General features: G+C 36.9%; 1 protein-coding gene across 4 annotated transcripts in view; it reads left to right on the forward strand.

The window, feature by feature from the left end:
* Nucleotides 1-15,000, forward strand: part of LOC135220566 (cytohesin-1-like) — a 522,334-nt gene that overhangs the window by 348,147 nt on the left and 159,187 nt on the right. For 3 of the 4 annotated variants that reach the window (XM_064257804.1, XM_064257806.1, XM_064257805.1), the window contains one exon: nt 6,977-7,050. In XM_064257804.1, coding sequence (XP_064113874.1) covers nt 6,977-7,050 — 74 coding nt within the window. Of the gene's footprint in view, nt 1-3,946; nt 3,969-6,976; nt 7,051-15,000 lie in introns of those variants that run through there. The other variant, XM_064257802.1, reaches the window with a different exon arrangement.

A 15,000-nucleotide genomic window follows, 5' to 3' on the forward strand; every position in this document is an offset into this window, starting at 1 on the left:
CTATATTCTCCCATAAAATGCGAAAGGTTTCGGTAAATGGACTTATTTTTTTTTATGTTATTATTGATAGTCTAAATGGTCTTTAAATGTTAGGAGTAAATACGTATATCACTGATTGAATGATTTGATCACAATTTGTTTTAAGATATGTCTCCACTTTTGTCCTCCGTATTTGTTTTAGGCTTCTTTTAAGGGGGGAACTCTGGATTCTAGTGTTGAAATTTTTTCACAAAAAATGTACCTTGATATATGTGTTATATTTGAAAGTCTTATCACGCAAATCTTTGTGGCAGTTATCACATTCTCGCCAATTTGGTAAATGACTATCGTTCTTTCTTTTGTTATAAATGAAGAAAATTGAATATGTGCAGTAATACCAAGAATATTTTTAATCTGAGCATTGATTAAATGTGCAGTCGCTTGGCGGCTTTTGACAGAATCAAGTTATGAATAGTTTTGCCAGCGAAAGTTACGTCTTGTCGATTAGCATAATTTCCATTCCGACAATGTATAGTATATATAGACAACGAATCGGACGGGATCATGCTTTGACCGTAAGGATGGAAGCAAAGTCAGTCCCTGCAAGCGTAAAGTACAAGGAATTAGTTACCTAAAATGGGCATCCTTTGGTGTGGGCGAAGTAGGTTCGAGCGAGCGAGGGCTAAGGGCGTGTCCCCTCTATCCGGTGCCTTACCTACTGACAGTCTAGCTCATTCTTAAGAGGTCTCTGACCAAAGTTGCCAGCGTCTTCGACTTGAATGCAGTACTAAATATGTCCTGCAAGTATCATGTTAGTGTGTGTGTGTATGTATATGTATGTATGTATGTATGTATGTATGTATGTATGTATTGGGGTGGGACTAGGAAACCTCTAGGTAAAGCCATAATGAGAAGCTTATTTTATTCGAGAAACTGTCGTGAATCCCAAGATATTTAAAGATTTTATTTGGTGACTGAATTTTCAAATCGTCTGTCTCACCGATTTATTTGTCTTTTATATTTGTGTGATTTATTTGTCTTCTAAATGTTTGTAAATAATTGTTTCTGTGAAATATATTTGTATGTCGTTGGTTATTCGTTCTCTTGACAAATGTAAGATTGCTATATATGTACAATGTGTTATCCATGTAATTATTGTAAGCAAAAGCAATTTCATTCTAATGACTTGTTTGTGTTTGTGTGTGTGTGGTGTGTGTGTGTGCGTGTGTGTGTGAGAGAGAGAGAGAGAGAGAGAGAGAGAGAGAGAGAGAGAGAGAGAGAGAGAGCGCTCCGCTCTTCGGAAAGTTTGTGAAAATTACTCAGGGTCACGTGTGATATCTGGACTTATAAATTAGGAGTGTAGTCCTAAAGAATCGACTCTTACCTCCTCCTCCTGTTGTGTGTGAGTGAAGCCTGGACTCGTAAGGAAAGACAGTCGTTGATATGGTGAGGTTTGATCTTTATTGGTGGTGGAGTCGTTACCCACCATCAATTATGGTCATTAGGGAGTCATTAGACGCTCTATTATAGGGTTAGTTAGACTCGGCTGTCATTAAGCGGACGCAGATCGTTGGAAGAAACACGTTCGCTTTTCCCTCTGGTTCGGCTTTGAAATGGAATCGATTTGATTCACTGGACTTCTTGGATTATTTGGGTGGTCGTGTCGTGTGTGTCTTCTTCAGTTACCGTAATCGTCTGTTATTATGATGAGGCCTTTTTTTTTCTTATGACATGAATCAAGAGGTTCTTTATGTTTGAAAACTGATATATTACGATTATTATTGTTTGCACATGTGAAGATGAAATTATGCTTGGCTTGGGTATTTAATGGAATATAATCTGGGGTATCCAGCCGTTCCCTCACATAATCTATCTTGTTTTCTTTTTGAACAGCCCGCTGGTTGCCACGGGCGTATACAATAGTTTGAGGAATGCGTGGAAAGTTGACATGAGAATTGATATATATATATATATATATATATATCTATATCTATATATATATATATACACATACATATATATATACATATACATATGTATATATATATATATATATATATATATATATATATGTATATATACATACACATATATATATATATACATACATAAATATATATATATATACTGGTGCTTTAATGTTTGACAACGACTTAATTTTCATTTAGGTTGTCTGGGGAAGTTTAATTTCCTCTGGAGGCCTATCTATGTATTTACTTCTTACCATATCAAATGGCCTTAAAATAGTATGTAATGACTATGATTGTCTGATGTAAATAACTATAGTATTACATGTATTGGTCATTGCTAGGTACAAATATATCAATACAAAGATTTTAAATTTCTCCATATGCTTTTTTTTATTTCTTCAATACATTGAGCTTCATTGGTTTTCTACGACCCTTAGTGGTCTTATTTTGTAAGATACGGACATTGGAGTAAATGTATGTAGTCATTTTACTGTATTTAATGTCCAGATTTTATCAGTATTTGGTTTACCTAAAAATAAATAAGAACCTTGCTTCTGATTGTAGTGTATGCACTTTGTTGTAATGTAGTTATCCAAAAATTTGTCACCGTTTTCTCAGGAAATTTACCCATTTTCTTTTCGCCAGTAGTTAATATGGCCAACTATACTATTACTGTATTCTCGTTTTTTGTCTCTACAGCGGAGATAGGGATGACTTTCATATTCTTCTTAAGTCAGTTAGTCGATGTAAAATTTTTAAAGAGGAATGTTGATTTTTTATATATAAGTGAGGTTGTGTGGATAATATTGCTTAATAGGTATATTTTCTTTTCATTAGGATGCGGGATGCCTAATAAAAAAAAAAATAAAACTTGTAACGACTTTTTGGTAGGGAACATCATACGTGACACTGAATAAACTTGTCGACCTATTTAGGTATGCAAGTCATTTAAATTATGTTTTAAACCTATTAGTAATTTAATATTTTTCACTTCACTTAAATTTAAGGTGAAATAATAATAAAATATATTGAATTATATATATTTTTATGTATTGCTCCCCGAGAATGCCCTTGTGTCCGTAGCGTAACATCGAAGTAATTTGTATAGGTAATTGATGATTTAAGAACGGTCTTTTGGTTTTGTCTTGCTGTGTCAGATAGTATCGGGCAATTTTTTTTATAAAGAAAACTCTGCTTTCATTTCTTCATTTCAAGTCGTTCATGTCGCCCAGACTGTGTGTTGTTCAGCCGTACATTATTGAAATTTATTGTAGATGCAACCCAACCCCCAGTCGACCTACTTGTTGCATTTGAAGTCAATCATATCAAGTTTTGGTGAATGGCGGACTCGATATTGCCCCCATTTAAAATGTATGACGATTGGCTTGATTCTGTTATTGGTCGTTTTTCGTAAATTGACTGACTCACAAGTGGACAAGTGTTAGGATTGGCCGATTCGAAATCACGCCGATTTTTTTTTTTTTTTTTTAAATTGTGAATTCACTTGGTGACCGCAACGCTGTGGCAAGTGGTGCTGCTTCCAATATAGTACGTGACTGCCAATAGATCGGAGTGATTGAATATTCGACGGTTTCTTTACTTGGTCTCTGGTGTGAATTCTCTTATAAATGGTCATAGAGTATCCGGGTCTTGGCTTGTGAGTGTGTGCGATTCATACCTGGTGTCCGTATTTGAAAATCGCTCGCCGAGCTGACACGTTTTATGGAAGGTAAATCTCATCTTTGCAGTCGTTCTCAGATGTGTGTGTGTTATCTTCGTGGTTGTGATATTGGCTTGAAAGCTGCTGCTATCTTAGTAATTTTTTTGCTGTAGACATTTGCGGTGAAATTTGGAAGCTTTCAGCCTTCTGATTACCCTTAGGAACTATAGTCACTTCGCACGGATTTATGGAAAGAAGGCTGAGCTGGTTTCTTCAATTGAAGAGCAGGTACACTGCCAACCTGTTCTTAATATTTGTCTACCGGCATCTGAAGAAGGTCAAAGCCAGCAAGATGAAAGGTATGATGATTTTTTTTTATTGGTTAGTGGGTGCTTCCTGTCGTTGTAAGAATGTTCTAAGGATGATCTGTGGGCGAATTTTGTGGAAGGGAATCAAAAACCCGTCCTAGGTCGTTTGGGTCTCTCATTTCTGCCACCTAATGGCGAGAAAAGTTCTGAGGACAATTTCGACAAATGACCGTAGTTTAGAGTCAGAAAGTTTTGTGACTGGCAGGAAGTTCTTAATGTTTGCTACTATCAACTATGGCAAAAACGTTCATTAATTTTCAACTTTTTATTTAATTACATATTAAATGCAAATCATTCCCAGTTACGATTATTATAATCCCTTCGATCCAAACAGTAATTGTTCTCATTGCCCTGCCTAGGTTTCCACAATAGGTTTTTTTTTTCTGTGTAACCAATCTTACAGAAGCAAAGCTTTGAACCTCTTTCTTCACCATCATCTCACCTCGGAAAGTGCTTCTGTTTACCGGATTTGGGGGTAATGAGATTCACCATGTAATTTCATATCCACTGAGCAGTAGTAGTGTATAAGGACTTCCCTTGCTCGGTGAGCTTCCCCCATATAGAAAGCCCAAATTTGAGTGAAGAGAGATGACATAAACAGAACGAAGAAAACGATTAAAATATCCGGACGAAGAGAACTTATAATGGATCAGAATGATGAAAAATTTTAAGTATCATAACGAAGAAAAATTAAAGTATCAGGACGAAGAAAAGTATTATATAAAAAAAAAAATAAGGTAAAGTAAAAGATGCGCCGAAGTTTCTCTGTAAATCGTACAATGCTGTATGAGCTGCGGCCCATGAAACTTTCCTCCACGGCCCGATGGTGGCCTATCCTGTAAGAGTTGCCAGACGCATGATCATGGCTAACCTTATCCTTAAATAAAATAAAACTACTGAGACTAGAGGATTGCAATTTGGTATATGCAATGATTGCAATGATTGGAGGGTAGATGGTCAACATACCAATTTGCAGCCCTCTAGCCTCAGTAGTTTTTAAGGTCTGAGGGCGGACGGACAGACAGCGATCTCGATAGTTTTCTTTTACAGAAAAGTATAAAAAATGGAAATGTTACCACTTTTTAGTGTGCATTTCATGTTTGCTAAATCTGGAAAAAGTAATAGAATATAATTAAGAGGTTGTGGAACATGTACTCTCTAAAATATAATTGTTTCCGGATTTTTCCTTATATGAATGAGCGTAGTTTTATTTCTGTTTATGGACGTTTTAGCTTGTTTGGCATTTTTCCCTGAGATAATGATATTTCTGCCATATTATTATTGTTGTTGTTGTTGTTGCTAGTAATAGGAGCAGTTTAATTAGTTTTATTAGTCTGAGAGGTATTTCTTGAATACAAAGACTAGAGTTGAATCATTATTTGGTTCTGTAAGGCACAATTTCTGTGAAAAACTTTTTCTAGACAGGGTTTGCATCCCCTCCATGCCTCTTTGAAAAAATTTCTCTGTCGACGAATATCAGCGACCTGCACTAGATTTAAAGTACCCATTTTCATACAGAATTACTTTTCTCGAATGTTCGGCTTAGAGTGACTTACCTAGAGTGTGTGTCTCTTACCAGTGGAAATCGCCTTGTCAAATAAAGATGCGATTAGATATTCAAATGAAACTCATTGGAAAAATCGTAGTCTTACAACTAAGCCTCTCTTTCACGTTGGTGACTTTTCCCCCTTTCCTTTTTCTTTTCCTTTCGCAACCGTTCTGCACATCACCGGCTTCCTTCTCACTCACTTCAGTTCTTCGTAAGTCGATCTTCATAATGGTGTATATTTCTGATTTAAGTGTACTCCTGCATGTATATTCTATTTTGATATTTATGAATTGTCTTTACTTAATGCGTTTTCTGTGTATAAAATTTTCAGTGTTTATTCTATTTAACTGTAAAACGTTCACATAGTTTTGTGCACATTTCATCAATTTAATTATGCGATTCTGAGCAGTTAGGCCTATTTTCAATGGTAAGTGACTGCTGAACACGCACGAGCTAAAATAGTAAGTTTGGTATAATAATTCACAGTCTGAGAATAAGATTAAAAATGCTTCACCTTTGAAAGATCGCTATCTTGGGTTTTTAAAATACGATCACATGTTGAATCACTTGGTGTGATGTAAGAGAGTAACAAGAACTTGATGGGCAATTGACGAAAATTGAGATGTTTCACCGTCTTTGAAGTCTCTGGGCGATTGTCACTGTCGTGTAAGGTTTTTGTTTAATGGAGTAATGATTTGGTCGGTTGACGTAGAAGGATTCTCTCTCTCTCTCTCTCTCTCTCTCTCTCTCTCTCTCTCTCTCTCTCTCTCTCTCTCTATCTCTCTACTCTCACTCGTCTTCTTCTCCTCTAGAGCAGAATCATTTCGATCCCTCTTCTCTCCTCTCTCTCTCTCTCTCTCCATCATATCATTCAAATTTCATGTACAGGAGAAGCCAGTAAGCTGGATTATCCAAACTTATGAATAATTCGCGTCCTGAAGCTTTGCAGATACCGCAAATTTGCCTGAGAACTTGACACTTGTAACGTAAAACGACTAGTTGGTCACACACTGTTTTTGAGACCAGTGAATCCGTAATTGTGCTCCCTTTTTATGTACGATTTGTTTCATGGTTAACTTTTGCTTTATTTATAAATTTATTTACTAATTTGTTCCGACGCTGTATACTTATCTCGAACTACTTTAATAGGAGAATCCTGGATGTCAATCCGGTAGGGGGCGATAACCGGATTTTTCTGGTCGGTACCGGGATTGACAATCCCAGGTTCTATTAAAAGTAGTTTCGAGGTTAGTATTGCTAGGAAAAATACAAATTACCAAGAATTTGTGATTTTATGAATGTTTGCATATGTAATTGTATGTAAATATGATTTTGAAAATGTTTCCGTTTTATGCATCAATTCATTCTGTAGTGTGTATGTGCACTATATCGTTTATAACTGGAAGCTCATTATTTACATAATTAATTGTATGTGATTGATCTTTTGCAGACCTTACGCCGGAAGAGCAGCAGCTTCTTCTGGACATCAGAAGAAAAAAGGCTCAATTACTGCAAGAAATTCAGGTAAGTGTCGATGCTTTGCAGTATTGCTAATAGGGCCATATTACCGTTTTCATTGGCATCGGACACGATGTGAGTAATGAAAGAATAATCATATCATTGATGTTCGAACTCACAATATCAGTTGCACGTCAGTAGATTTCACTACCCTTCAGTTGAGCAAGTTATTGCGGTATTTCACACTTTAACGAAACATTAACAGAGTTCACAATAGGGAGTTTTCAAAGTCGGAGGATATGTGCTATTTCGCACACCAAGGAGAAACAGGTCAAATTGGAACATCGTGTCGTTTTTGCCATTTAACACTACACAAGTCAATTCCCATCTAAGGTGAGTTTTATTTTGAATGTATTACAATTTTTTTATATATATATTTTCACAACTATGAAACGTATATTAGGAGTTTGATAGGAAAGTTCATGTGTCGTACCTCAAGGTACATGTATATTTGGTCAGAATTACAGCAGAGACCACCGTATTCTTGCCGATGGATGTATATTTATGTATTCAGTGTTCTTTGACGGTAAATCCGAGGCGTTGCTCATGAAACGTGACCAAGGTAAGACAGTAAGAACTTATTTCATGAGTTAGCACTAACCACCTTGAAAATAGTTCAGTGATGGGCCTTCCAGTATTAATAGTGACGGTAAAAGAGGAAGGGCGTGTTTGCCCATTTTATTATATGACTTAATCTTGTGTAGTAGTTTTCTAACTTTTTTTCCATGACTTATCTCATCTACCCGGTTGGTTTAATTAGCTTATTCTACGAGTGTTATATGTTCACTAAACGTTCGTAAGTAAGAAAACTGTTGGTGTCTCCCATACAAATGTGACCGTTTTCTTTTAACCAAATACATGGAAGAGAAAACGTGTCCGTAGGTTGTTCATGGTTAACTACAGCAATGCGAGTGCTCTAAATGTATTTAATCTCTTGGGTGACGAAGATGTATGTACGACGACTATCTAAATTAGTACAAATTTTAGTTTAATTTAATCGAAGTTAATTGTCTCGGTGAGTGGTAGTTAGCTAACGATAATGATTATAAGAGTTATGTACTTTCATTCACTTATCTCCCAAGTTGTGTTACTCGTGTCATTGGTTGATACCTATAAAACGTGTACTCCAATCTTAACTCATTTTGTTATGTAGCCAGATTCTGTCAGGAAATAAAGAAAAGATGGTCATTTTGGTAATGTGAGAAAAGAAAATGTAGAGAGAATTGTAGTAGAATTACATTTAGTTGTCAATTCATTTCAGTAAAGGTTATCATATATATTTATTGTGCTTCTATAAAAGTGTTATATCATATGTATTTTTCACTGTGCACCTTCATGTTAATGTCGCACAGGACCCTTCATCATTTTCCTGCTGTTAGCAAGGAACATTTAGTAACGTTCAGTGAATGAAAATATGAAAAGTCCCCAAAACGCTGGGATTTTTACAACCGAGCAACATAATATCAGTGTTTTAGAGGATTAGCAGGAAATTCATCCAAAATATGAAACGTCGCTGGTATGGGGCCTAATTGCGACCGCTCTTACCTTCATCGTTACTGCAATACGCGTAACTAAATGCAAGTCTGATCAGCACTTCCCTCTCCCTCTTTCCAATGAATAATCGAGAATCGTGTCACTTCATGTGTTGATTCTTTTAGGCTGTTGACCTTTTGTTGAGCATAGTAGAATAAGCCAGCAGGTTCTTGTGTAGGTGAATATCTCGTTAATATTTGAATGCTGTAACAACCTTTGTCTTTTCTTATGCTTTGCTCAATTGATGTCAGTATCTGCGACATTTTATTTTCGGTGTCAATGTTACAATTGTAAAGATGATTTCGAGATTAGCGTAGGAATCATTGTTGAATTTTATATGGTTGCAGGAAATTCTGAAGAATCATTGCAAACACACACTGAAATCACTGTTGTCTTGAGGCAGGGGAGTTGCTCGCCTATGGTTATAATAAATGTTTTTAACAACCGTAAGCTGAGGCGAACTTCAAGGCTTGGAGGAAGTGAGCATGAAAGAAGAGGAAGAGAGAAAGCTGACATCGCGGGAAATAGAATATTGCTTGGAAAAGGAATTCATCGAGGACTGGAGGGACTACAGAATACGTGTCGGATTTTAAAGGACTCAAAGGAAGGAAAAGCAGATCATGTGACCGTAACGATCGTGTATTGTTTGGTCGTCTCCCTCTCTTTGTCCGTTTCCGGTCGACGATCGGAGTCTCCTGACCTTTTCCGATTGTTGAGAGAGAGAGAGAGAGAGAGAGAGAGAGAGAGAGAGAGAGAGAGAGAGAGAGAGAGAGACTTATTCAGGATTGTCATGGGCTTTGGTATGGAATTTAATTTAGACTAACATACAGGAACCATCTCACATGAACAAACACTAAAGAAGCCACACACACACACACACACACACACACACACACACACACCATTACCTTAGCCTCTAGGGTTGCTCACATAAGTGTGTGTGTGTGTGTTTTAAATACTGGAGCATCTGTAGCGGAGTTACCATAAAATGTACCATGCATAAGGTCGTTGTCATGATGATTTGTTGCTTTGCGTTGATTTTCCTCTGGAATTATATATATATATATATATTATATATATGATTAATATATATATATATAATATATATATGTATAACAGAATCACGAAAGTTAGGAACGTGATAAATCCATAAATAAAGATAAATGCCACGAAGGAAAAAATAAACGAAGGAGTCTGCGAGATCTTTCGGCTTAAAAGCCCTTTACTGAAGCAGTAACTGCTTCAGTAAAGGGCTTTTAAGCCGTAACTGCTTCAGTAAAGGCTTTTAAGCCGAAAGATCTCGCAGACTCCTTCGTTTATTTTTCCTTCGTGGCATTTATCTTTATTTATATATATATATATATATATATATATATATATATATATATATATATATATACATACATACATACATACATACATACATACATACATACATACATACATGTAACAATAATCTGATTGGCCTTTGAATGATTGATCACTTTGGAAAGTTGAATCACCTGGTATACATTATGAGTGAGATATATCCAAAGTTTTCCTTCATGTGGCGTTTTAAAACCGAGAGGTGTAATTTTTGTTCATTGCAGTTGTTGTGGAATCTGTTGTGTTAATGAATGATAGGGAAAATTGTACCTGCCGCTTAATCTACTACTAAGTATGAAAGTAATCTTTGATCGTGGTTATTGTCAACCCAGCGCTATATGGGATTTGATTATTCTGGAGTGGTGCGGCTTATTTGGAAATTGTCGCACCTCTTTACTAGTGTTAGAATGAATTGTGTCTTCTGTATCTATTTATGAACCATGAACATTTAGCTGTCGTTCATCAGGCTCTGAATTTTGGCCAAATTATATGAAATTATTAGATCCATAATGCAAGTTTTTTCTTACCTTATTTCTGTAACCTCCGTTTCTTTGTTGGTTGGTATTTCCGGTAGCAAATACACAACTTGTGTCTGTGCAGTACCTTTTTTTAGGTAACTCTTGCGCAAACTGTGTCTTTTAATAGCGTAATTTTGTTTTCGGTCTCATTGTTCAACTTTTATTATTTAGATTCATGTCATTATTTTGAAGGATTAATTTCTTTATTAAACTTTCCGTTGACACTGGTTTTATCACACGTAGTTAAAGAACATTTTGTTCTTGAAATCCTAAATTCAGCCACTGTAGTTCTTTCTTGTTCTTATGATTCACGTAGCCTAAGGTTTCCCCTAAAGCTGAGATTACAGTTTCAGTTCGTTGACCTTTGGTCCAGATACACTCGTCCTTGAGTTCCCTAAATTTTGTCCTTGAAATCCTAAATTCAGCCACTGTAGTTCTTTCTTGTTCTTATGATTCACGTAGCCTAAGGTTTCCCCAAAAGCTGAGATTACAGTTTCAGTTCGTTGACCTTTGGTCCAGATACACTCGTCCTTGAGTTCCCTAAATTTTGTCCTTGAGTCCATAAAATTTGGGTCGTCCCTTAATGTAGTCGACGTCCACTTGACCTTTGTCATGACTGGGGAAGTGAGGCCTCTAATCACATAAGTCACTTTAGGTCATATGAATATGAATTTGTGACAATATTGATTAAATTAGCGATTTTTGGACCGTTTAAAACTTGAATGCGCATGGAATTAATGCATATTTTCTTCAAACCATCTTTAACTTCCTTAGACCATCGTCTATCAGAGTGTAACAGAGAAAATAGAAGGTCTTCCATTATTGGGGCTGTGGGTAAAGTCTTTATTCACTCAGGACAACTGTAAAGGAAATGGCAGACTTTTCCATCTTACTATGTCAAAGGAGGCCCTTTCCATGACCAAGATCAAGAGGTAAAGAGCTAACTTCGCTCAAGTGTTCAGGTTTCGGGTCTTATACCTTTTGGCTTCTTGGGACCTGTCAGCCACGATAAAACATTTTGAAAAGAAGTATGCCTCACGAGAGTGGAAGCCCCCCCAAAGTGGGATGTGACCAAGGCCCTAGCCAGCCTCAGACTGATGCCGTATGAGGCCCACAAGTAGTTATCTGACTGTGGCATGACCCTTAAGACGATGTGCCTCTGGCTTTGGCCTCAAAAATGGAGTTCGGTAACTGCACGCCCTCTAATACATCGTCTCACAGACCCAGGGGAAGTCGTCACTCAGGCTAATTTTCGTATGAAGTACAAGCTGTGAGAAAATGATCTAGATGAGTACTACCTTCTTTTGGCTCAGGGAAATCATCATCAGGGCATACTAGATCGGTCCAGATTGTGAAACACACACACACACACACACACACACACACACACACACACACACACACACACACACAGAATAAAAACACACAACATAAGAGGGATAGAGCCCTCAGCAGCATTCAAGAAGGACCACTTATTCCTCCAGATTTTGAGAGCAGGGGTCTAGAAGAGACAATCAACATTCACTTCCCTATATCTGAAGGAACTGCCACACAAGTACTTTGGCACCTTCGGCCCAGTCTTTGACCCAACAGGTGATATAGGAGCGTTGAACCCTCTGGGAGCTTAGGTTTGTCACTAGGGGATTGATGGGTGCTGTGACGACACTTACTCCCCATCTGCATGAGGGTGACCTAAAGTTCAGTATAGTACAGGAGATACTCAACAGGGCAATAGGTGTGGCTTCCCTTGCGGGTGCCCCGTAGGGACACGCCACCTGATGACCTTACGAGAGATTGACCTCTCACCTTTGAGACGTAGGTTCATATTCTTAGCAGAGCAAATACCAGATGCGAAAGTAGTTTATATTTTTCCTAGCATATGAACCTACACGTTCATATGTATAGTTGTTTTCTCCTCATACCACCCCACGTGGTTCCGATCTTTCCCCATCTATGGAGTAGGGCATAGCTGTGGACGGGCTGGTGAGCACAATAGAAGGGTCAGGGACAGCCCAGGTCGCTGTCGACCGTCGGCCTAACCCTTGGTTAGTATATTGGTTTTTTTTTAGAGGATTCTGTTACCGCAAAAGCATGCTAAGCGCGAGTACTCTTATATGAAATATAGGTTCGTATGTTAGAAGGAATTCAAATGACTTGATAATTTGGTATACACCACACACATTATGTTTACGTACCTTGTACTTCGTGAAAATGGTTAAGACAAATTTCAAAGTTTGCCTAATCCATTACTATGTAGAAAGGTCATGTCGCCCACTTAAGAGCCGACGACTTTAGGGTGGGTGGGTGGGAAATAGTTGCTGGTGCGCAGAAATGAGTTACGTAAGGGGAGAGGGAGGGAGAAATATGACTGTTACTGGAGCCAAATATCTCTCTCTCTCTCTCTCTCTCTCTCTCTCTCTCTCTCTCTCTCTCTCTCCGTATACATTTGTATGTGTGTGTATACATAGTATTTGCCAAATTTTTATCATTGGAAAGTAAAATTTTCATTTTATTTGCAGGCTTTAGGCTTTAAAAATGGTAGCAGTGCAACCGCACGTGTATCCCGGTCTTCATCTTATGCTGGATTGTAGTGATGATATAGCTTATCTGTTGAATTGGTCTCAGGTTTCAAACGGTCAGTCACTTTTTTTTCTATACTTCCTTCTCTTTTGTAGAGTATTCTGAGTGTGAGTTGAGACTCTTATAGTCACTTTTGTGTGTGGTTTTTTTTTTTCGGATGTGACCGAAATGGGTACGGTTGTGACCGGAAATAATCGCAGGTTTTCCGGTCTGTGGCGATCTCATATTACGTGCAGGAACGGAGCATGTCCGAAATGTTACGTTTTTCTCGTTCCGTCTCTTTTTCGATCCTCAGGAAAAGCTTTCATCTCTAGATTATTGTGAAGCATTATACGGATCTTTAAGGGAGGAAATCGTGGATAACGAAAGGTTATCTTGCGTCCCTGTGTGATGATCGCATTTGCATTGCAATGGTTACTTATAAGAAAGGCGAGGTCCCTGCCACTTGAGGATGCCCCAGTATAAGGAAGCAGCAGTTTGAGTTAGAAGTTTGGAATTGCTTCTTCATCGGGGAATTTGAATTAATTTTTTCCTATCAGTTTTTCCCTCCTGTAAATTTCTCATATACTTGTTGATTTGGTTACTCCAAGTATTGTTTGAATGCCTTGACATTTTTGTCAGTTTCTGTTCATAACTGTTTTGAGAAAGTTGTCCAGTTTTTTAACATGACGATGGAAGATATATTTCTCTTATTCTTTCTCTCTACTGAATAACTGCATGGTTCTTGCGAATGTTTAATAACACCTGATACTCGTTTGATTCCATTAGTAATTATGAATTGCCTAACAACGTAAATTTTTTGCTCAACAGATAACAGATATTCTCTTACATCTAGAATAAATGCAAATTATAATATATATATTATATATATAATAAATTATATTATATTATTAATTTTATATATTATATATATATATATATATATATATAATATATAATTCTCACATCACCGTGATTCATATAAGCTATTCGAGCTACAAATGTCCTTTAATATCTAATTCGCTCTACCTCGGAATTAATATATTTTCATATATGTGACCAAAGGGGAATTTTTTTGTTGATAATAATTCCGTCCTCTCGTGGGTTCGAACTACCTCCCAGCGGATAGAGAAGAAGTCACTAAAAAATTCCCCTTCGGTTTACGTATATGAAAATATATTAATTCCGAGGTAGAGCGAATTAGATATTAAAGGACATTTGTAGCTCGAATAATATATATATATATTTATATATATTATATATATATATATATCTATATCTATATCTATATCTATATCTATATCTATATCTATATATATATATATATATATATATATATATATATATATATATCCATTATGCTGGTCCACTTAAGAGATGTGGCTCTAGTATAACACATACACTTAACGATCATTACCACGTTTGTACTCAAGCTGCATAATCGTGGAAGGGAAACCCTTCTTAAGAAAACTTACACCGAGTTGACTACGTCAGACAACTTCACAGTAGGCTCATCAGAACCACATCAAACCCAACCCTATATTGTACTCATTCCTGTTCTTCCTTGATATTAAGGTTCTTCCTTTCCGACATTTCTCGTAACCTTTATCCTCCATTCTCTTCTCCTTCCCTTCTTTCTTTTTCCTTTCTGACACTGCTGAATTGTACACTTTTCACCAACCCATCACTGTCCATTTTTTTTCACATGACCGAAGCTTGACAAGATACTTCGACCACATCCTTTAACCTCCAGTGACAGTTTTAAGCTTCTCCACATTTCTCAAACGGCAATTTCTTATCACGCCACATGTCTTACTTTTACATTCAAAATCCCCACATAAACATATATATATGTCCGTGTGTTAGTATAACGTACGAATATATCATCGAAATAGTGGCCTTACTTGAGTCCATTAGTTTATTCACAAGACTGCTCCTTGTTCCCTTTAAAAGAATGTTATCTGAGATCATTAGATCAAAC

This window comes from Macrobrachium nipponense, chromosome 2 (genome assembly GCF_015104395.2).
Source record: "Macrobrachium nipponense isolate FS-2020 chromosome 2, ASM1510439v2, whole genome shotgun sequence".
Taxonomy (NCBI): domain Eukaryota; kingdom Metazoa; phylum Arthropoda; class Malacostraca; order Decapoda; family Palaemonidae; genus Macrobrachium; species Macrobrachium nipponense.